At 31.7% G+C, this 23,557-nt stretch overlaps 2 protein-coding genes across 13 annotated transcripts in view; one reads left to right on the plus strand and one right to left on the minus strand.

Moving 5' to 3' along the window:
- LOC118736849 (ras-related C3 botulinum toxin substrate 1) overlaps nt 1–4,361 on the plus strand; it is a 7,669-nt gene extending 3,308 nt beyond the window's left edge. Inside the window, exons 1-5 of one of the 4 annotated variants that reach the window (XM_036466923.1) lie at nt 7–238; nt 1,924–2,039; nt 2,143–2,375; nt 2,442–2,602; nt 2,665–4,361. In XM_036466923.1, the coding sequence (XP_036322816.1) occupies nt 1,924–2,039; nt 2,143–2,375; nt 2,442–2,602; nt 2,665–2,742 (588 nt within the window). In that variant the 5' untranslated portion in view covers nt 7–238 and the 3' untranslated portion in view covers nt 2,743–4,361. Of the gene's footprint in view, nt 1–6; nt 239–1,603; nt 1,839–1,923; nt 2,040–2,142; nt 2,376–2,441; nt 2,603–2,664 lie in introns of those variants that run through there. The other 3 variants (XM_036466924.1, XM_036466926.1, XM_036466925.1) reach the window with 3 other exon arrangements.
- Nucleotides 4,362–5,195: 834 nt separating this feature from the next.
- Nucleotides 5,196–23,557, minus strand: part of LOC118736846 (microtubule-associated protein tau) — a 41,887-nt gene continuing 23,525 nt past the window's right edge. For 2 of the 9 annotated variants that reach the window (XM_036466921.1, XM_036466919.1), the window contains one exon: nt 5,196–5,739. In XM_036466921.1, coding sequence (XP_036322814.1) covers nt 5,554–5,739 — 186 coding nt within the window. In that variant the 3' untranslated portion in view covers nt 5,196–5,553. Of the gene's footprint in view, nt 5,740–11,158; nt 11,707–16,782; nt 17,008–20,588; nt 20,745–21,286; nt 21,326–23,557 lie in introns of those variants that run through there. The other 7 variants (XM_036466917.1, XM_036466915.1, XM_036466913.1 and 4 more) reach the window with 7 other exon arrangements.

Genomic DNA, 23,557 nt, shown 5'->3' on the forward strand with positions numbered 1-23,557 from the left:
TAATTTCAGCAGCATTTATTTTAACGCAATCTTATATGTAAAATTAATTAAAAATTAGTTTAATATCAACGAATTTTACGGCACGCTATCAATTAAGTGATCTAGTAAGATAAAACGGATTAGTACAAAGTAAAAAAGCTGAGGATTGAATTTCCAGCCGCAGCGGCAGCAAAAAAGTGGATTAGGAAAACAACAAAAGATTGTGCATCAGAGGAGTTGGGTGTGTTGCAAAAGTAAGGTAATAAGAAAAAATACCTCACAAATGAAATATTTATGTATGCTCATGTGGAAACATGATTTTATCCAGCGCTGTGCCACTCCTGGTCATTTTGGTTGCATGTACACATGCTTACATTCATAAGTATATAGTGAAATTTGTAAATATTCGTGCAGTAGTCTGCGGTGCAATCTACTCTTGTAAAAAAAGTATTGTGATAGCATAGAAGGTAAACGCTGGAATTGCATCATTGACGAAAAGCTAGAAAACCGCTGGAGCCCCAGTTAATGCTATTGATATAAGTAATAGTAAGGCCAATTGCGTCCCGTACAAAAATAGAAAATTTGGCCGGCGGCCGTAGCGTGGCTTCCCCCGTCCGAGTGGCGTCGTCGGCAAAAATAGAACATTATCGCTGCCGCTATCTACGATGGCACTGTAGCGTTTTAGCGTCCAGTGCGGAGTGTTCAACTTGTCCGCCTTTCCTCCCATTCCTTACAAGATCTATTTTGGTTGATGTGTCGCTTTTTAGTTTTGCGAATCATGTCGCCGTCGGCCAATTTCGTTTTGCTTTGTAGCCATTCACTCAAACAGATGCCCATTATTTTATTGCTTTTTTGATTGGTGAACGTTTTGTGGTTTTACTGTCTATGGAAAAGCCATTGGTTGTTTGGGTAGAAGCGTATTTTTATTTTATCGCTAGAAAGCAATATTTTTTTTATTAATTCTCTTGGGGCTATGTATGTATGTATGTATGTGTAATTGGGAGCCCTCTCAATTCAGTTTTTTGTGTTATACGGTGTTCACATGAGGCGATTACTTAGTTGAATCAAAATTTAACCAATCCCTCTGCTGGGGAGTGTTGCAGGAGTGGCAGTCCTTGGCCAAATATAAATCTGGGTCGTTCCCGGTATATAAACTCAATAGCCGCGGTAACGACCCACTTCATTGGAAGGGATTAGTTGAAAGGCTGTTTACAGCAGAAATTCCCAAATAAGTCTTGGGCATATTACCACTTAGAAAGCGCTTAACCAAATTGTCGTGTGAACGATCCAACTGTAGTATGTATGTACTTCAATATGAATAAAAAGTTTGCATCCAAAATTTTTGTGTATTATTTGGGTGGTATACAAATCCAATAATAATAAACCTTCCTCAACAATAACTTGTAATAGATTTAATTTTTTCCGGGTTCTATAAAGTTCCTTTAATATGTTTTACATTTTGGCGGTTGGAAAAAGTTTAAGTTGGAACCAAAAAAGACACACAGGTTTCAATCATTCGTTAGGCAACCTACATATATAAAAAAAAAATAATAAATTTGTTTAAAATTTATTATTTATTATAGTCAGACGGGTGAAAATTGCTAACGTATTATGTCAAATTGTATCACTATTGCCCATACATACATACATGCACATGCATACAAGCGCAGTTGCCACAAACGCTAGCGCAATATATACATACATACATACATATCTTTGTATATCGTCATTCCATGTAAAGAAAAGCGAGAATCGTAAAGGCGGTTAAGTGGCGAATTGTATTTAATTAAATATGCCATCCATTCTGCCTCTTAAAGCAACAACAATCACTCAACATTCTACTCATACAGCTTTCGCAAGTGAAGTTTAATTTATTTGATTACACAATGTTTACTGACCATATCAACTATAGATATTCTTCGTTGTCTTTTACTCCACCCGCAGATGTCGACAGGAAGGCCCATTAAATGTGTCGTAGTTGGTGATGGTACCGTTGGCAAGACATGCATGTTAATATCATATACCACAGACAGTTTTCCCGGTGAATATGTGCCTACAGTGTAAGTATTGCAAAAGGCGTAACTTTTATTTTACAATTTTATTTTTATTTTTTTATTTTTTTTTTACTTTATTATACTAATATCATTTTTGCTCTTCCACTAGATTCGACAACTACTCTGCGCCTATGACTGTTGACACAATTCAAGTCTCACTTGGTTTGTGGGATACAGCGGGTCAAGAAGACTATGATCGCCTGCGTCCGCTCTCCTATCCACAAACCGATGTATTTCTCATATGCTTCAGCGTGGCCAGTCCATCTTCGTTCGAAAATGTCACATCGAAGTGGTATCCAGAAATTAAGCATCACTGCCCCGATGCACCGATTATATTAGTCGGTACGTATAAAAAATGCGATAATGTACCCTAGAGCATTGCCTTCATACGGATAATTTTTCATTTAGGCACTAAAATCGATTTACGCGATGATCGCGAAACTCTCAGCGCATTGGCCGAACAAGGTTTGGCACCGTTAAAACGTGAGCAGGGTCAAAAATTGGCGAACAAAATACGCGCGGTCAAGTATATGGAATGTTCTGCACTCACGCAAAGAGGACTCAAGCAGGTATGTATGGGCAGTTATTGCAATTATTATTTGACTTTTTCTAAACAAATACTATTTTTTAGGTCTTCGAAGAAGCAGTGAGAGCTGTGCTCAGGCCAGAACCACAAAAGCGACGTCAACGAAAGTGTATAGTCATGTAAGAAGTATGTCATTTCTACAGTGGAACAAAACATCAAAATTAAAAAAAGAAAATCACTCACATACCTTAGACAGCAACATACACAAACACAATCACGGAGTCAACTCATCTCTAAGCAAACACCAGCTCAAATATTTATTGAAACTTAAAGTCGACTGATATTAGTTTTGAAGGCATCGACACCTCGGGAATCGTGTTTGTTTTCGACAAGTTCATTTAGTTTCTTAAAAAGTAAACAAAATTATGAATCTTTTTGTTTCTTACTAAAATCATGGAAACAGCGATTCCAGGCGACGATATCCATTTACCATTAAAACTCATTTCTCCGTGCTGCAAATGCAGCTTTTTTCACTGAAACATTTAAAATATTATTTCTATTTTTGAGTAAACGTTTTGCTGCTAAATAATGCTGTGCAGCTACTAGTATTTGATTTTAAAGTAGGTCATCCATAATTAGCATTGTCCAAGGCAGTTAAATAGGTGTATACATACAGACCAATCAGTCTCACTTTTGTCATAAACTGCAGCTGTGTGGAAAAAATAGCTTATCTAGTCAATTGTTTAATGCGACAAAATTAAGAGTAAAGTGGAAATTAAATAAAAGCTGGGTATTCAAAGATGTTGCATAAAAAATATTGAAAATATATATGGCAGGTTGACCGTTATAAGGAATACCGACTTGAGCTTAGACAAACAAAACTGTCACTACGTGTTGTGACAAACCAATTTTTAAAACTCACGTTTAGTTAATGCCCCCTTTTCTTTTTAACGAAATGCCTACTTTTAGAAGTAGACATAGTATATTTACATACATTTATAGAATGTTGCACAAATGTTCTTTTATATTAGTAAACAATTAAGATATTTAAATTCGTTATAAACAACTAATTCAGCCAATGAACAATCACTGCATTCATAGATCACTCTCCTTCTGGCTCGCTCTGTTGCAGTGAGCTAAACTACTCAAATATGCATTTTACATTGTTAATCTCGAATTAATTTCATGGTATGCCTAAATATGTTTATTTATATCTGTACTAATATGTATGTATGTCGCAACTAAACACTAACGACTGTTTTATGTAATACTTATTTATATTTTATTATATTTTTTTTATTTGTCCTTTCTATTTATTAAGTATACGTATCATGATTTGGTTATTGTAAAAGTTACTATTTAAAAAGTGAAAAAATAATGTAATGTTCTATTAAAAATTCGCAAACTCAAATAAAACAAGAAAATATGAAACAAAATAAACTCAAATAAAAAAAAACAAACATGTAAACTCTTCTTTATCTTCCGCTTTCGCACACTCATTCACTACCCAAAATGTATAATGTTTTTTACATCTTGAATACAAAATTTTGAAAGTATAACCTCAAAAGTTTTGAAACATGTATTTAAATGTTATTTGTAATTTTGTATGAGTATAATGAAAAAGGTATAAATAAATAAATGCATATTTACTTTATATAATATTGTAATAATAGTGAAAAAATCAAAAATTATGTGACGGCAGTGAAGTAGATTTAATAATGTACGTATAAAAAATGAATGAGAAAAGTTACTGTGAAACGAAGCGTATATATATTAAAATAAATAAAGTAAAATGAGCAAGAGCTGATGGTTGATTCGTTTATTTCTCTGTAACTTGTCGTATACTTTTCGTATGCTTTGTTGCATACCAATAAAAAAATGATTTGATGGTGAATTGAAATTTTTACCATGAACCTTTTTAAATGTTAAACAAGTCTGAAAATCTTGGAAAGCTTCCTTAAAACACTAACATCCAAATTGACAAAAAATCAAAGTCCATAATTTCAGGAAGTAAAGGCCCTTCCTGCGAGTCAAGAGGCCTTTCACTCTTCATTCCTTTATTTTTGTTGCATGGAGTGGCACAAATTGAAGAGCTTCTGCTTTCGCCACTCCAAGATGGACTTTTGTAGGACGCATTTCCTCAAATATGTTTTATCACGACTCCAAATGCATTTGCTATGCTATATGATAATATAAACTTATATATGTATATGTATATTTGCGTAAATTATAAGTAAGAAAAGCCCATCTAGAAAGCATGCAGGTAAACACTATTCAGCCCTTTTTGGGTTAGCCTGTCAGAATGGCTTCACTTAAGAAGGCCTAGCAAAATTATCATCTGGTATAAAAAGATTCGAAGTGCTTTATGAATCGAAAAGTTGTATGAAAGTGTCAATTTGCAGAGCTTTTTAAATCTTCTTCTAAACTTTTGAATGGTTTCTAACTGAACTTATTAAATATGAGTTTCTACAAAAATTATTGCCCATTAAATTTATGAAGTAGGCAAGCACTGGGGTATTGCGCGCCAAGCAACGATATCGTCATTCAAGTCCGTAGAGAGCACTTACTTACCTAACAGCTTCTCATTAAAGTCAATATTTGTGGTAATAAAAGCATTTCATTTGTTTTTTTTTTAATGTAACAATAATGGTTGTAATTTATTAACATTTTTGTATGCAAATTTGGTGAATAATATTTTTTTTAATTGTATGCAACATGTGAGAAGCGCTCCCATTTCTTCCCTATGGTCTTCACACATCATCGGTATCATTCTTGCTGAAGTCTCTTTTGCAGCTGCGCAAATGATTTTCACAAAACCAGATGAATACGTATGTATATTTTACAGTGCTTATGCATTGACTAATTGCTTTACTTAGCCATTAACCCTTTAATAAATGTGTAGCGGGTTGTATGCATTTGCATATTGGAACTCAAAACGGTGCTGTCTGTATACATGTCCTTCGCAATGACGCTTCATTTGCTACATCGAACAACTTAATATAGACGGAAGGGCTTAGGATGTATCACTTGTCCTTGTTTTTTCTTAGGTCCAGCACTTTTGGGACGTTTCTGTTCCGAATTTAGAGATGGCATCGAAACTGAGAGCACCAAACACTCAGCAGGCAGCGACATGGATGAGGTAATTGTGGTAGAACGTTGCACTTTTGGTACCTTCCAGAGCTGCAAGAGTGGTTGTTGAAAGACGAATGGTGAAGGGAGGGAAAATAGTAAAGAGAGTTTATTAATAAGCATGTAATGCAAATCTTTCTCAAGCGAGATGCTTCTATAAATTTGATGTGTGCAAACAGGAAATGTTTTTTTAAATAATTGAAAGATTTTAAATATTATGTGAAATCAATAAAACATTTTTAATTTTGTTTTTGTTTTAAATATAGGAAGTTAAAGCTATTAATTAAAAAATATATTTGTATTTTTATTTCGAGCTTAAAAGTTGACAAAAAACTATTTGCCATACACTTTTATTTAAAATTTAGTGGTTTTTAGTTTTTAGTTTATTACAATTCAATATATTTTTATTTATTACTACTTTAAACAAATTTTTCCAGTGTGCACACATTGCCAGTATTGAATAAGTATAGAAAAAATTGTTATGCAAATTGTAAAATTAAAACTAATATAAAAACTTACTACCTTAGCGAGTTGCAGCAAATTGTTTACCAATACATTTCAAAATTGGCCGGATTTCGATTTGCTTTGGCTTGCAAATATATAAAATGTTGCTGGTGTAAAAATGCATATTTTTTTTGTTTTATTAACTAACGGTGTACATGTATTTGCAGTGGTGGCATCAAAATGCTTCTACGTTAGATATTCCCGATGAAGAGGTGTTTCTTTAAGTCTCATTTTTAGTGGCTAAAATTTTCTACTAAAAAAATAAGTAATATGCGTCCAAAAATCTGCAATTTCTTAATGCTTATCAGTTTATATGGAAAAATAGTGCAAAATATTTCAAAAATAAATCAATGTTATTGGTTCCAATTTCGGTTTACAATTTCAATTTCCAATTGATTGTAAATTGTATGTAATTTCATTAAGGTTAGATATTCATTTGCTTATCAAAAGACCTATTATACAGTAAAAATTAAAATAATCAACAAATATGTCGTATGTTAAGACTTTGGCTGTCTTCTTAAACGCATAAATGCAAATCATCAGTCCTTTTTATTTATGAAGCACAGCTGATGAAACTATCAGTTTGCGCAACTTTGCTTAACAGGGCAATTCCGGCTAAGATATGTAGCTGCAAGTCTTTTATAAGACAACTGAAAGACGTGGTGAAGCTAGTTTGTAAGACTTGGTTTATTCTGGCACGAACGTCTTACAAAAACAGCTCTTTGCCAACTTTCACGCTGAAAAGCTCGTTTGACAGAAAGCACTTGAGCTGATTGAATATCACTTTGCTCCAACAGTCGCAATGGCGGAGTGAGCAAGAGGATTATTTTTTCGTGTTTTTTAATCCAATTACATATTTTCTTTTTTTAATTAACTTACCAATTTTTTTAATCTAATTAAATATTTTCTTTTTTAATTTACTTTTCTTTTAATTTAGAGATTTTTTTTTATTTTTTATTTAAATTTTCTTTTAATTTAGAGATATTTTTATATTTTTTATTCTCCTTTTTGATTTAATTTTCTTGAAATTTTTTGATTTTATTTTAAAAAACTTTTAAGATAAAATTTTTAGAAACTTATTTTATTTATTTGTTTTTTAACCCGCTTTTATTATTTAATTTTTAGACTTTATTGTTTTCAAAAGAAGTATTTTTTTCATTTTCATTTAATTTTCATTTATTTTATTTTATTTAAGAAAATTTTAAATTTTATTTTTTTTTAATCTTTAGATATTATTTTTTAAAGAAAAAATACACTTCTTACATTTAACTTAATTTAATGTTTAGAAACTTATATGTACATGTCATGTATTTTTTTGAATTGTTTTCATTTCTTCTTTTTAAATTTAACTCTACAAATTGTTTTAAATAGAAAAATCTTTGTTTAATTTAATTTTTAGAATGTTCTTGTCTTTATTTTTTTCAATTAATTTTAATTTTAATTTTCTTTAATTTTATTTTTTAGAAAAAAAGAACAATTAAAAACATTTTTTTGTTAATTTCATTTAATTTTTAGGAAATAACTAAATTTTTGCAATTTTTCTTCTTAAAGTATTAAATTTTATTACTTCAAATCGAAGAACTTGTATGTTTTTTTAATTTTTTGAAACCTCTGTGCTTTTTTTTAACTTAATATTTTTTCTTTTCATTTTAATATTCCTTTAATTTTTAGATTTTAGTTTTGAAAATAAAAATGTTTTGTTAATTTCATTTAATTTTTAAAAATCTATTTTTTTTCTTTTTAGTTTAATTTTTAAGTTTTGTTATTTTAAATCTATGATAATATTCTTTAATTTTCATTAAATTTTTAGGAACTTACCTCATTACCTAATTAAACTTTTTAAATGTAGTTTTTAATTTTTTGTTTGTTATATAAAGAAAAATATTATTTTTTTATTTAATTTAATTTTAAGAAATCTATTTGCTAAAAGGCAAGCAGAAGAACACTAAGGGCCAAATTCACAGTGCATAGTTAACTCAGAATCGGCAGTTAACTACAGATTTTTCAATTAGGTCTTCGGAAGACAAGAGATCTTTCAAGATAGTTGCCATAATTGACAATTACCTTACGAAAGGCTTTTGTATTTCGAAAGACTGTGGTGCGTTGAGAGGCAGATGCCAGAATTGACTGTAAAAATTTGATTTCTTCATGGTTGTGCATATTGTACTGATTTGGAAATAAAAGAACCCTGATGCTTTGCATAAATACGTTTAAGAAGACAGCCTTTATGATAAAAGTGTTAATACTTTAGAAATCGAAAAAAAAATCCTATTTCCATAGAACTATTATTACTGTATTTTCACTGTGCATTAAATGACAAAAATGTTGATGTTTGCATATTAAAAAACACTCGCTTAATTAAATTCGTACAAGTTGCAATTGAGTTCGCTTCCGCGTGCAACGATTTTTGAAATTTCCATGCCTAGTGGAAATTCGTGATAACAAAAATACATACAAAACATTTTTTATACAATGTTGAACAAAACATGAGAACACTACAAAATAGCACCATAGAGGTGTTTTAGTTTTGTTTGTGGTTTCCGAAGTAAACGTAATAAAACATATTTAGCTCCATTATACCGTGTCTACATGTGGCGATATAGCAGGCGATTTTAGAGACGATTAGTTGAATCCAAAGTTGGCTGCTCCCCAACATCATTTAAAGCAATTAATTGAAAGGTCGTTCACACCAGACGATTGTTACTTTCAATGAAAGCACCGCATTAGTCAGACTGAGTTGTTATGAGATTTGTTTTTCCTTTGTTTTCCTTGGCACTGAGTGAAAGACTTCATCATTCAAATAACCCCCTCGTAAAGTCTTGAAAGCGTTGATACTTTAAGATATTTCGTGCCACTTGCACTTATCAATAGGAACGATGTTTCCTTTAGAACAAGCAAAAATATCATCAACAGGACTTAAAATATCTGCCACTGAACCAGTCTCCTCCGAATTCTTGAAATTTTTCCAAATGTTTGCGAGGTAGATTGAACATACTAAAAAATTCTCAGTGAAATCCCAGATCGGGAAAACTGAACCAATAGGCTGCCGGCTATTGATTGTGATATCATCAGAAATACGCACGTTGGTACTTAGATGGCTCAGAAATGGATGACAGAGATAGTGATGTTATTTTTAATCCTGGCACCAAACTTTTTTTTTAATTTAGCTAATTTCTTAGGCAGTGAAGTGGTCATCCGAGATCTTCCTTAGTTTTAGAAATTTATCTACTGCAGTATTTTCAGGATATACTTATTGGAGAAGCCGAAGCCATATTGGGCATTCGGGGCTGGGTGCTCTATTTGTGGATAAAAATTATCTCTCCGGTAGCAGGATCCCTTGTTCTTCTTATTTGGCACTACAACAGATTGTCGGTTTGGACTGAGACCAAAAAACTTTGCCAATTGCCTCTCTCTTTTGCGAATTTGCGCCAGTTCTTCATCCCGCGTGCAGACAGGTCTTTCTGCACTTGAGTCGAAGGATCTTCTCACTGGAGTTTTGTACAACATGCCCAAGCCAGCGTAATCGATATATTTTTATGCGCTTAACTAAGTCCATGTCTTCAAAAGATTCACCTTCCTCAGTATTCAGCGCCCACGCAAACAGAGCCATACATCTTGCGTACAATGGTTCTCTTGAGAGCCTCCAAAAGCCTTCTCATCTTTGTTCGACATCGTCCACGTTTCTGCGCCATATAAAAAGACTGTCATGTTGAGAGATTTGTAAAGCGTTCTTTTTGTTGCTTTGAAATTGCCTACTGTGCCCAAAGTAGAACCTGTCGGTGAGATTTGTATTCCGCTTGATCTCCAGGTCGACGTTATTGGTATGCTTCACTACTTCAAAGTTATAACTGTCAACAGTGGCGTGTATCTAAATACGCAAAGACTTTTTATGTGTTACCAGGAAGTACTTTGACCATTATTGTGAGTTGCATTCGATTTTCGATCTTCGCTGGTTATCGGAGATCGAATATCATATTGCATACGCCAGCAGCACCGTGATTTTGCTGCATATGGTGACAACGAGATTCAGATTTGCCGTTTCTTACTAAGATTGAAAAAGTCTGGCGATAGTGCATCGCCTTTTCTAAAACCTTATTTGGTCTCGAACGATGTGGTTTATTTTCAACTGAAAAAAATACTATCTTCGCCATTTACAGTTGTATCTTAACGTATGATATGTCTATGTTCTTGTCCCGATGAGAAAATTCTTTTAATCTAATGTTCATTGTGCTCAAGTACCCCATTCTAGTACTTACCCACCAGATCTCAGTTCCTACCACTTAAACTTACCCCCCTAATGCTAAGTAAGTATTTAATTCGAAGGCAATTTAAATTTCTTTTCTTGCCGAACTTAGGGGTCACTTTTTTAAATTTCTCGTCAAATCTTCGGTTCTTAAAGTACGATATTTCGATGTTCTTGTCTCGAGAGGAACGTTTTGTCTGTTTCAATGTTCACTCAACTCAAACAGCCCGTTCTAGTACTTACCCACCTGATCTCGGTTCTTATCATCCCAAGGTACCACCCTAATGTCAGTAAATTGAATCTCACCAAAAATTATTAAATTTTTGCTAAGAAAGTATTTGGATTAAAATAGTACAACTAGTTAATAAAAATTTATTGCCGAATTAGGTGTCAGCGACAAATGTAAAATGTGTCTCCTAGGTTCGGACAAAAAATCTAAATTGCAAATATGTATACATATCTACTTTAGAATGAGGGATGAAAGGCGAAATTTTGTCTTGTTTGCTGTAAGGTAGTTTGGCCTTATATACATATTATGTATATGTGTGTAGTATGTACATATGTATGTATGCTTTGGCGAATATTTGCAAAAAAGAAATTTTTTTTCCCCGATTACCTCAAAAAAGCTCACCAAAAACTCAAAATACATATAATGTTGCTTGCAACTAATAGTGTAAAATACTTAAATTTTTCTAAATTCTTTCAAAAGTGAAAAACGTGAAATTTGTGAAAAATGATTTATTATTTAATTGCAAATTGTTTGCTACATTTCAAATGCACACCGAATTTTTGATAATAAATACGATACAGCAGTTTTACATATATATATATTTTTTTTTGTGGGTTGGTGACAATACAATTTCAACAATTACAGTGTTGGCTCTTATGCATGTATGTAAATTTTTATTTGTTGTATGTAGGTATGTAAATTGTGAATTTTGAATTTTTTCATAATGTTTTGGGTTTATAATAAATATTCAATCGTATGGCATTAATGCTAATTATAGATAATAATGGTTTCTTGAAGTTGGTTTTTTGGTTTTTTGTTTTTAATTTTTGCATTTGCATGTTTGTATGTATTGTTTTGCTCTTATGTATATAACTCTGTAAATATGTAATGTTGTAATGTTGTAATTTTGTTTTTAATTGTTGATTTTGCTTTTGTTTTTATTTTATTTATTTTTTAATTTTTGTGTTTAATTAATTTAACTCTGCTGATTTAAATTTTCATCGGCACCAGTTGTTGAAGTCGTCATGGATGGTTGTGGACTCTGCGTTTAAGAAGAAATGATGCAAATAAAAAAATATCAAATCATAAACTATCACCTCAAGTTTAAACATTAAAACTCACTATGAACAATTTTTGCTAATAACACAAAGAAGAAAAAATCAAAAACAAAAGAAAAACACCAAAAAATTGTCAAGGAGCAATGCATAAAATTTAGAAAATTATTAGGAAATGAGTTGAAGCAAAGGAACATGGAATGCTGTATGAGAAATTACGAGTATATACCTATGTATGTATGTATATTACAAAATTTTGGCATAACATTAAAAACGATAAAAAATTAATCGCTGACGTTTGGAATACCCATTCGAGATGATTTAGAATTTACATATATGATACTATGTACAGTTGTAAGTATATATGTAAAATTTTTTATATGTATGGATGTAGGTTTATACGTACATATCTACATATGTATGTATGTATATGGCAAATGAGGGTCCATGGATCGCAGGTACAAAATGTTCAAATGCAGTTATTTGTAATAATGGAAATTGTTTAGTAACTTTTTTCTATTCGAGCTTTTCAAGCGGCTCTTGTCGTTAACTCGCAAAAACGCTATTATTAAAGTTAGTCATTTGCAGTCTGAAACACTTATTTTTTATTATTTTGTTTAATTTGTTTGGTAGGAGGAAAACCAAGGCTATATGTTGCTCGAACTTACGGTACACGATGGTAGTTGCTTGAATGACATTTTCTAGTAGATGCGTAAGTAAATATAAGCAGTTTTTCATGATAGTTAGGGTCTATCAGTTCAGTAATTCCTACTCAGTAAAACGTATATAAATATTCCTATAAATATATAAATAGTTAACTTATCGATCTGTTATACATTTTCTTTTTTATTGCATAAATAAATTTATAGTTTAACATCTTAAGCTAGCTACAGACGTAAGGACGTTAGGACGTAATTTTTAAACCATTTGCTTGACCAATGCCAGTTTGGGCTTAAAAATTTTAATAAATAAAAAAATAAAAACCTATATCTCATAGCTGGAGCGTTATTACATGAGAAAATTAGGAATTACCAAATTTAGAAGTCTAAGCTCGAGCAAATCAGAATTTATTCACATACATGGCGAACGTTTCAATACTACTTTTTTCGTAGCCGTTTTATAATAAGGCATGCCTTTCCAATTTTTCTTTTCTGATTCAGTAATTACACCAGAAATAATGCTTCACGTGCGGAGCTCATAGTGGCTGACCTCAGGGCACTAGTTCTTGGTAATTGATGCCCTACTTGCCAACCTTAACTCTCTAATACCTATGCCCGGTCTTGTCCTTCCCTCTAAGTTATTGTAGCGAAATGACAATTGACCCCTGATATAGTGCGAAGGAACAGTCGGCCTTAGACCTAACACTGAGTGTGAGCTTACAAATTTTAGATCTTCACTGTTTGCTCCCACTCCTGGATCTTTAATCAATAGCGAAAGAAGAGGGTGCTGGCTTCATTTAACGCTGGTATAATATGTCCCGGTATTTCTAGCTAACGTATTACCAATCCACAAGACAAAGGATTAATTGATGGGTAATTAGGCATTAACCAGCAGCCCTCTAACTACTTCCATGTCGGAAAATATAACGAACTTGTTTGACTATGGGTGTCAGGTCACTCAGAAGTAAGTACTATACATGAGACATAGAGTAAAGATACATCTGACCTATTGGCTAGAGGGAGCTGAAAGTATGTAGAAGTGACTGAAAGGATAACTCTCACAAGAGGGGCGTACTCTGCATTGCGATTCGAAAGGCGACATGGACAAATGAAAATTCATAGTGCCAAGTATTCGAAGAAGAATGATTTGCTTTTAGAATCGCAATACGGTGTAGACGCCCTGCTCCTTGAGAGCTCAACTCGATGGGCATAAGTGGTTGGATTTGAGCGAGTCCCTCCACATCTGTGCTCTAAGTGGAATCAATATAAGGAGTTGAAAAGTGAAGCAAGAGCAATTTTTCGCAATAAAAAGAGAGAGATCGAAATACGTGAGTGCGAGGAACTCGAAATACTGGCCAATAGGACAGGAAGAACGACTAATAATTATTTTAGAAACTTAGTCGATAATACAACCGGTTTCGAGGTGAGTGCGAATTTCTGTAATAACAAACACAGCGAGCTTAAACTGTACTGTACTGTTGAGCTTTTGGCAACAGCATTGTGTGGAATTTAGCTGAAGGGGAAACATTTATTTTAGAAAAACCTTGTGGTAGTTTAAAGGCAAGATCATTATACCTTCCTTCGAAAAGCTTCGCTTACTTTTGGGATGAAAATTGATTCAATTGATTTCATAGACACCGTAACAGATATGAAACAAATGAAACAAACCTTCTTAACAAAGCTCTCTTAATTTTTGGATCGTTCCTCGTTGTTATAATGAAGGACAAAACTTTCTCTGTTAATGATTTCTGGTCGGTTTTTTACTTTTTTTTTACTTTTTGTAGTAGAGGGTGAAATCAATTGTAGCGCATAATCAAAAAGAGTTCCCTTCTAGTCGCACTGGGCACATTATAACATTTTTCGAGCGAATTTTATACAATTTTTATCGCCATTGAGCGAGCGGCTGTTTTTTTTCTTTGAAAATCAGCTTTGTTCCAAACGATTGAAGTGATCTTGAATTTTTGGTAGAATTTCGGTTTCGATTATGAGTACATATGTATGTAGGCTTTTTCGTAGAAAAACTATTTTTAATGCGCAACACTGCTCCCTATCATGCTAAAGCTATCAATAGCTTCGGGAAATTGTTGTTAATGGCTTCTTTCGCCCAGCAAAAAGTCAACACATTTACGAAAAATACTTTTACTAGAAAAATATTAACTTTAAAAAATAAATAAATAAATAATTAGAAAAATTTTATTAATTGGCTATTGGCCAGCAAGTGGTTAACACTGAGGGTTAATGCTCAATTGCTCGAATTCACTTCTAATAAATTCAATTTCTTAAATATAAGATAATACCTAAAGGATTGCGTACTAGTTAACTTAAATTTAAGGGTCATGGCCTAGAGAGCCCATCTCACCATTAGCGCAGTTTTTTATATACTCGTTGTTGTTCCTTAATTGCAGCGAAAGTTTTGTTATTTTAATAAGTGATTGACTGTATCAACATTTATAAATTTTTTTTCTTAAATATGAGTATGTACACACACGGCAAAAAGTATTGACACAGAGCATTTTTCACAATATATGCTACAATTTTTATTTGATTTTTTTCTAAGCATTGGCCAATTGTAGCCCATTAAAGTTTAATATAAAAAAATGTAATTTTAAAAGTTATTAAAAATGTCGTTGACTTTTGAAAATTTTTTTGCTGAAGATGTTTCGCATTTTCCCATCTTAAGTAGTTTCGATTTTTCTTTTTTTTTGTTCTATGGGAGAAAACGAGTAGTAAAATTGTCAAAAGTCCAGAAGAACCCTGGCTACTTCAAACTTGCACTTTATTATAATATAATTTTATTCGTTAAAGAACTGCATACTCAAAAAAATTCTAAAATAATTTAATAACAAACAAAAAATTTGCATGAAAATTTACTGAATTCTCCAAAGTTTATAATTTATATTTCTATGTTTTTTTTATTGTAGTATGGACAATATTTTTATAAGAAATTTTAATAAAAATTGTTACGTATCGACGGTACTTTGGCAAAACCTCGTTTCTCAAAACACTTTCAAACAACATTCTCTAACAGAAAATCTCTCGATTAATAACAGAAAATCATTTTCAATACATTTTTTACTGGATATTATAGATTAAGTACTTTTTGGTTAATTAAGAATAAAATATAATGAATCGTAGTATTTTAAGGCCTATTTTGAATTATTCTGAGCTACGACGTTTTGCCAATGTACCAATGTAAATATTGCGAAAAGTTCTCTATGCCAATACTTTTTCCCGTGAGTGTATGTATGTTTCTCACGAATTTCACTAGCCTACAAATTAAAATACTATAACCTTTTTTATGCACCTACAGGTAGGTATGCATAGATACTTACTAAAGTACTAGTTGTGTAGAGAAGAGTTTGTGCAGGTCTTTGCATTTGTGTGCATATATATGTATGTCTTCAAGTAGGATCGTATATAGTAATATACAAGCCTACGCACATACATATCAAGTTGCCCATCGAAAATGCTTTTTTTTTTTTTGGAAATTTCAAGACCCTGCCCCGTAATTTTATTCACTTTTATGAAAAATATTTTTGCCTATTTTTATAGATTTTCTAAAGGTCATTTTAAAGGCCTATATATCTTATTCTCAGAACATATTCGGTCTTTGAAATCGAATCAAAAATAGTCATTCAAAAACTCATAAATCTACAAAATCCTATTTTCTGACCTAAATCGACAAGTTAAGGTCAGGTCAGGACCTCTAAATGACATTTAAAAAATCTATAAAAATAGGCAATAATATTTCTCATAAAAACTAATAACATGAGGTAGGGGATAGGGTCTTGAAATTTCCAAAAAAAAAAAAACATTTTCAATGGGCACCCTAATACATCTATGGTTAAGTATAAATAGCTAGGATTTTATAGTTTGTAATCAAACAAACAAACATAATATTGTCCTTTTTGTCTATATATTTATGTAATAGATTTTAATTTGGCAACGACTATACTTCTTGTCTATCTTTTTTTTGTACAATACTATTTAACGTTTATGTTAACCGTTTTCGCTCTGTGAGTATGTATGTAGTTTTCATTTCGAAATTTAAGTACGAGTAGCTTACTTAAAAACGACCTATGTACGTATGTAAGTCAAATTGTGTGCTTGGTTTTCCAGTTTTTGTGTTATGTGGATCGTGTACTTAGATTTTGAATTTTATTTTCTAATTCGATAAAAGATAAATATTTGTTTTGTATTTTATAAAAAAAGTGGAAATTTGTTTTGTAGTTGAGCTACTGAGCTAAGCGTTCTTGTGAAATAGTTTTTAAAGGTACAAAATCGGATTTTGCTTTTTTGCGCAAAATTTTGTGCCATTTTTTTTATGTTAAGCTTTTTTGTTTTTGTTTCGCGTGTTGCATTGCTTTTAATTTAATAAATTTTTTGTTTTTTTTTTGTTTAATTCCTTTTCGCTTGCTTAACTTTTTAGATGAATATGTGAATATGCTTGTAAATAAATATTTGAATTGTAAGTAAATATAATTTTTGTTGCTGCTGTTTTTCATTTGGCAAAGCGCGTTAACAGTAAATTCATTTAAAGAGCGATTGAAATATTTCATTACACACACAGTCAGAATTGCAAAGGCCAAATTCTAGGTGGATGGTGGCTATAAGACGGCCCTGCGGGAACTATAAATGAAAGTAAAGAGAGAAAAAAAAGAATAGAAGAACGGGATGTTGTTGTTGGTTTCTGCTATGTAAAGTTAACGAATTGGCATTTCTTTGAAATTGAATTGAAGTAAATTGTGTTTAAATTTAAACAGTTTGAATTAAGCTGAATTCTTGATATTTGGATTTTAACATTAATGAGAAGAAATAAATAATAAAATAATTAAATTATTCAGATCAAATAATTGGGGATAAAAGAAAAATTGATATTGAATTTAGAATTAGGTTTGTGCAAAAGTGGGACTTTTTCGTATACAGGATATTGATCGTTAAATCCTAAACTTAAATACTAAATATTTGTTTATAGTTTTTTATAACTTAATTAGTAATTTGTTAAAAAATAATAATTTATAAACACAGAAAACTCCTTTAAAAAAAGTGTCCATACTTAACCGGAATGAATTAAATTACCGCAGATTTGCATCCAAAAACTTGCTGCATATTTAGAAAAAAAAAATTATTTTTCTTCAGGTTTTTAAGATTTTGTATAATCAAAATTAATTTCCATCCCTCTAAAGACAATCTTACAACCGTATTCCATACTGCGCCTCAAAGTTTGCCGCTACAACAGATATGCGCTATAATAAAATTTCTAGCACCGAATATCGAATTTTTGTGGTACATTTTGCGGCGCACTAGAAATCGCAACAGTGATGTGCTAAGTTTATGTGTTAGAATATTTGTGCTGTTTTAATATTGTTTTTTTTTCTTTTCAATTATTGTATTTTTAATTTTTAATTTTTTAAAATTTCTTGCAAAAAGGTAATCAGAATAATAATTAAATTTACGGAAGACTTTTGTGTGTGGTGAGTTGAAAGATAGTTTCCAGAATTGCTCTGTAAATTTCTATCGCTAAATATCTATAAATTAATAATACATATATGAAATATATTATAATTAATCCGATCACGGAAACTGACTTCGGCCAAATCTTCGAAATCCATTTGCCCGACGGTAGTGACTGAGAGTTTAAAATATTATTCAACGAAAACGAAATCCTCATTTTCACGTATGGCCCAAAATGGACACACGGGTAGGACTTGGCGTCTTCTCTTGGGAATCATCTCTATGAGAGTCCTATGGATGTTGAGCAAGTGACCAGAGCAGCCGCCAATAGCAGGCGAAAAAATCTGCACACCCGCGCGGTATCGTCCTCGCTCTTGCCACGGCCCGATGAACGAAAGGCACGGAATGTGCTAAGGCTCTCACAGTCAAACGTTAGGCTTCCCACAGGAATAGTTACGGAACACTGTGCCATTGGCCACGTGACCGCCAGGTTCTTAGCACCGTAAAACTATTTCTGCAGAATTTGCGGAGCTGAAGAGGAGATGGAATACGTTCAACACCTTCTTTGCGAGTACCCTGAACACCGGAGAAAACGGCTGAAACTTCTGGCAAACTATTTACTTACTTTTTATAGAGCCTGCTAGGATTCGCCAGAGAATCAGGATAGTTTGAAGATATTTAGGGATAGGCATGGCGAAACCCTCTGAGCATTGTAATCAGCCTATGTGGCCTCAGAGTAAACTATTTTCAGAGCTGCTCGCTTAACCTAACCTAAACTATGCTTTATAATTTTATTCCTCCAACTTTTCTACCTTTATTTTCTAAATAAAAATTAATTTACGCGGCATTACTTTAAATTTTTAAATCACTCGAGCGGCAAAGGTAAGATAAACCGATTGAAACAAAAAAAAATATATAAACATCCTGTATACGAAGTAACCAAATTAAATATTGGTAACAAAAGAGAAAAATGTAATAACTTATAAGGAGTAAAAAAGGCGTAATTAAATAAAAAAAAGAAACCAATTCATTATTGAGTAGTTCCGGATAGGTTTTTGGTCTAATGTGGCAACGGATTTTTCCTTTTTGTTTCTATTTTAGTGCTATACTAGGCGTTTGTTAAATCAAATGCGTTAGTAGACCGTTATTGCCGAAGAGTTATGAAAAATGTTCAGTAAATTTACACTATAAAGTTAAATATTAGTTTTAATAAACAAATCGTTTTAAGTTTATTTATTTTTAATGTAGGTATATTTTTTTGTATGTATATGCGAAATGTTTGTATGTGTGTAAGATTCGGCTTTAGGGTGCTTCTACTATTTTTTTTATATTTTTTTTTCGTTTTTGTATGGTGAGGTAAAAGTATTCTTGCTACTTTTTTGCCTGCAATTTCTAAATGAATCAACTCGACAATGAACCAATTATTAGATTTTAATATTTCCAATAGTTAAGTGCAACTTACATAAGTAGTATGTAAAAATGTATGTATGTGTTCATGTTCATAGGTGTGAGTTATGCCATCATGCGGACAAAGCGCTAGATTAGGTGTTTGTGCGAACTTATTACTTAATCAATAATTACTTGCTTAATTTTATTAGATCTGATTACTTCTTAACTGAAATTAAGTATTTTTAAATGTGTTTCACAATTGCTAAAAAAATACGAAATTTATCCGAGCTGAGCAATGGTTGTCGAACGAACGGCGAAAGCAAGCCACTAATGCGTTACAGGGTGCACGAATTTTGATGTGATACATTAGAAAGTAGGTGAATGCGTACGTACGACTGTGACGCGAAGAGGCGCAGGGAGAGGACAATTTTACATATGCATATGTACATATGCATATATTTTAAGGCGAACATAAAAGGCAGAGTTTGCCAGATACATATTCTATGAACAGAAATTAGCCGGTAACTACATTTTTTGGCATTCATATAAAGCACAGTTTAGTTATAGTTTTGGACCTGAATGTTACCTGAAAATATAACTTTTAAAAGGCTCCCAAAGATTTTCTTATAACTACCGAAAAATTCATAAACGTCCCGAAGCATTTTAAAATGTACCGAGAATGTTCGAAAAGGTTCCTAATAGTACCCAAAAAGAAAACATTTGGAATTCCGAACAGTTCTAAAAATATTCAAAGAAGTCATAGAAAAAATTCCAAGAGCTCTCGAAAAATGTCGAAAAGTAAAATACGACGGCTCCCGAAAGTACTATAAAGAATTGCTAAAAATTCCAAGAGTGACGAAATAGTCCCAACAAATCCCGCAAAAATCATGAGAGCTCCCAAAAAAATTTAAACACCAAAAATAAAAGAGATCATGAAAAAAAATTTTCGAACAATACAGGAAAATAAAGCACGTAGCATTCCGAAAAGTACTAAAATAATCCCAAAGAAAATCTCTAAAAATAAAAAGCCAAAATTACCGGTTAGTTTCTTCGAAAAATAATATCCGGCAAAATTTGATTGCACCTATCCCTTTGCGCCCCTCCTCCATCGTCTGGTGGTGTTACTTTTGATAACAAAAATACTTATGTATGTATCTATTTTTAAAACCCACGAAACGTAAAATTTCTAAAAACTTAAAGATTTTAAAAAATTTTTTCACAAATTATATTAAATTAAGAACTAAAATATGTATGTAGGTGAAACTTAAATGCAAAGAAAAATTTATTTTAACTACATTTTCAATTCCAAGAAAATTCCTAAAATATTACAAGTATGCTTGTTCGTTTGTTAATCACATGGTGTTTACCTGTGTCGGTGGTGTCAGTGCAGTAGTATGCTCGATATTTTTCAAATAGTCCTTATCGTCAAAAATTTTTCTCTCACCACCACCGGGCTTGTGCTTAATGTTATCCAAAGAGCCCACTTTGCTTTGTGCCTTAAGTTCTACCTTTTGAGTTTGTATCTGAAAAGTAGTAGCACCCGAATTTTGAAAGAAATCATTTGCAACATTTTTACTTTTGAAACACACACACACACACGGATAAATGGTATCGTTATTTTTATTTTTAATTGTGGTAAGAAAAAGAAAGTATTAGAAAAGTAGAAATGAAGTAGACACATTTCATCGAATTTTTATTTTTTTTTTCAAAAAACTTTTAATAACAGCCAAATTGTGCAAAGAAAAGTGCGTATTTTTCAACAATTTTTACCAGCTAAATATCAAAAATCTAATGGAAGAAAAATTTTTTAAATAATTACAAAAAATAATGCAACAACAATTATTTTCCTTTTTCAGTTTCTATGCACTCACTACGCATCTACGGAGTTTGTTTGCTCATTGCGAAATGTTTTGTGGTGCCATTCGCTTTACAATTATGAATGAAATTTGCGAAATAAAAAAAAATGTTATATAAAATATACAAACGGTAAATAATAAGCTATGGACAGTATGTAGACATAAAAGACAATTGTTTTTTTTTAGCAAATCATTTACAAGCTACTTACATCCTTGGCAGGTGCGTTTTCCTTCAAGATTTGCGATTTCTTACATTAATTTTACATTTGGTTTTATTTATGCATTGCGTTCAACACATTTTTTTTGTTTTTTTTTTAGTATATGTAGTAGGTTATGTTTAGTTTTTAGTATGCCAGTTTCAATCAATCAATGTTTGTATAGTTTCGGAACATAAAATGCAGAAAAAGAGAAGAAACAAATAAAGTACAATAAATCAAGTACTAAGTAATCAAAAAAACAACTAACGCCAAACGCTGCTCCAAATACATAAAAGTACGAATACGATTATATACAAGTATGTATGAGTAAATAAAATATGCACTTAGGCGATACTTTAAGTTTTATTATGCATAGCTGGGGACATAGTACGTAAAAAAATATGTAAAAACAACCTACCACGATGTAACACTTATTTCCTTTGAAACACTTCATTTCAGGGTTTTTTTTTGTAAAAAAAGAAAACATTTTAAAAGTCTACTCTGACAGCAAAAGCGCTTAAGTTAACAAATTTGCCTTCAGTTGCTCGGTAAAAGTTGCTCTTCCTTAAACCGCTCTAAATTCAAAACACAGCTTTACCAAAATCATATTTAGAAAAACGCAAGCAGGGAAATCAAATTTCTGGGGTATGTTTAGATAGTTTATTTCGAATATATTCTTCGTTTCTTTTTCTTAGTGAATTATTGCAATTTTCGAAGACACACTTATGCTCAATCATAAACCGTTTAACCCTTCGGCAATTATTGGGTCCAAATGACCTAATTTTCATGAAGAAACTCTTTAATTACAGAGTTAGGCATTTTTAAATAAGCTGCGGTATTGTCTATTCGTTAAAAGCATAATCAGTTGTGATCTTGTAAAAAAATTAAAGTTTTTTATTTTATTTTGTTTTTGTAGAAGGTAACATAGCCTTTCCATACAGCCAAAGTGTTTCTGGGTCATTTTGCCCCAAATTATTATTTATTATTATATTAAAGGCAACTTTGAACCGGTGAACAACAGCACTTGCCGATAAAGTGTCTGCAAGTGATAAATAAAATATTAACTGAATTCATACTGAAATATGGTTTTTTCTTTAAATTGACTTATTTCTATCATTGGATCCAAATTACCCAAACATATTATAGGGAGGGGTAAATTCCAAAAACTACATTTTAACCAAAATTATAAGGGTAATATTAAACCGGTAAGCATACAGCTCTCGCCGATATAGTATTTGCATATGATAAATTAAATAATATCTGAATTCAATAATTTTTTTCTTAAAATTGATTAATTTCTATTATTATAAAAATGATTAAATTTCAAACACCGCAGAAGGGTTAAGTAATACTTAACATTTTCTTTTAATGAAATTCCGTTTAAATATTTTTCGAAAATTGGTTTGTTAATTTTTTTTTTAGCACTTGATTCGGTACATTAAGTTTAGCACTTTTTAAAGAAATCTTTAGTTGCTAAAATAGCAGAGAGTAGTGGAATTTTTAGTTTATTTCTGGTTTTATTCAAATTCATTTGGCAAAACCTTCTTTCGTCATTTGCTGTAGCGACTACAATGCAATTTAGCTGAAACCATTTGTTTAAAATGAGGATATGCTGCTCCATCTTTCTCCCCTTTTATCATAAAAAGTGGCTTAAAAAACCCGAAAGAGAAATTCATTCGTTCAAATCGGAAATTAAAAAAAAAGTTATATTTTCTAGAAGGTAATTTATTTTAAACTATGAATCTGGCAACATTGCACTGGAGGTAAGATAGAGCGAGAGAGAGAGGGAGAGAGAGAGAAGAAAAGGCGAGAGCAAAAGAGGCAGAATCAGCATTCGGACTACTGAAATTCGATCCGGGAGTAAATGACTCGAAAAATCGGGTAAAAACGAGATTTCGCAACAGATTAACATTATTTTATTAAATAGTATAAGGAATAATTTTTACATCTTTAGGTACTTTTTCAGTTCGTCACATTTTTTTTTTTTATAATAACACATTATTTGCATTTTCTTAATAAGAACACTTGCGAACATTAAGCTTTCAAATGTTTCGACATAAAGCATATTTATTCCTGTATTAGTTTTTAATAAGATTCATCTCTGAAAATTTTCTTTCGTCAGCGGCACTACTGTACGGTAAAATAGCCCTTGAAATGAAAAGTGATTTCGCAAGGAATGTTAAAGAGTAAAATCCTTGGTACCACAGAAGTTATTGAGCAAAAATTTAAGAAATTAATTATTTTGCACTATATTCTTAATGTCAATGGAAAAGTAAAAAAAAA

The sequence above is a fragment of the Rhagoletis pomonella genome, unplaced genomic scaffold (assembly GCF_013731165.1).
Source record: "Rhagoletis pomonella isolate Grant_MI unplaced genomic scaffold, Rhpom_1.0 Rhpom_scaffold_00004, whole genome shotgun sequence".
In the NCBI taxonomy this organism is placed as follows: domain Eukaryota; kingdom Metazoa; phylum Arthropoda; class Insecta; order Diptera; family Tephritidae; genus Rhagoletis; species Rhagoletis pomonella.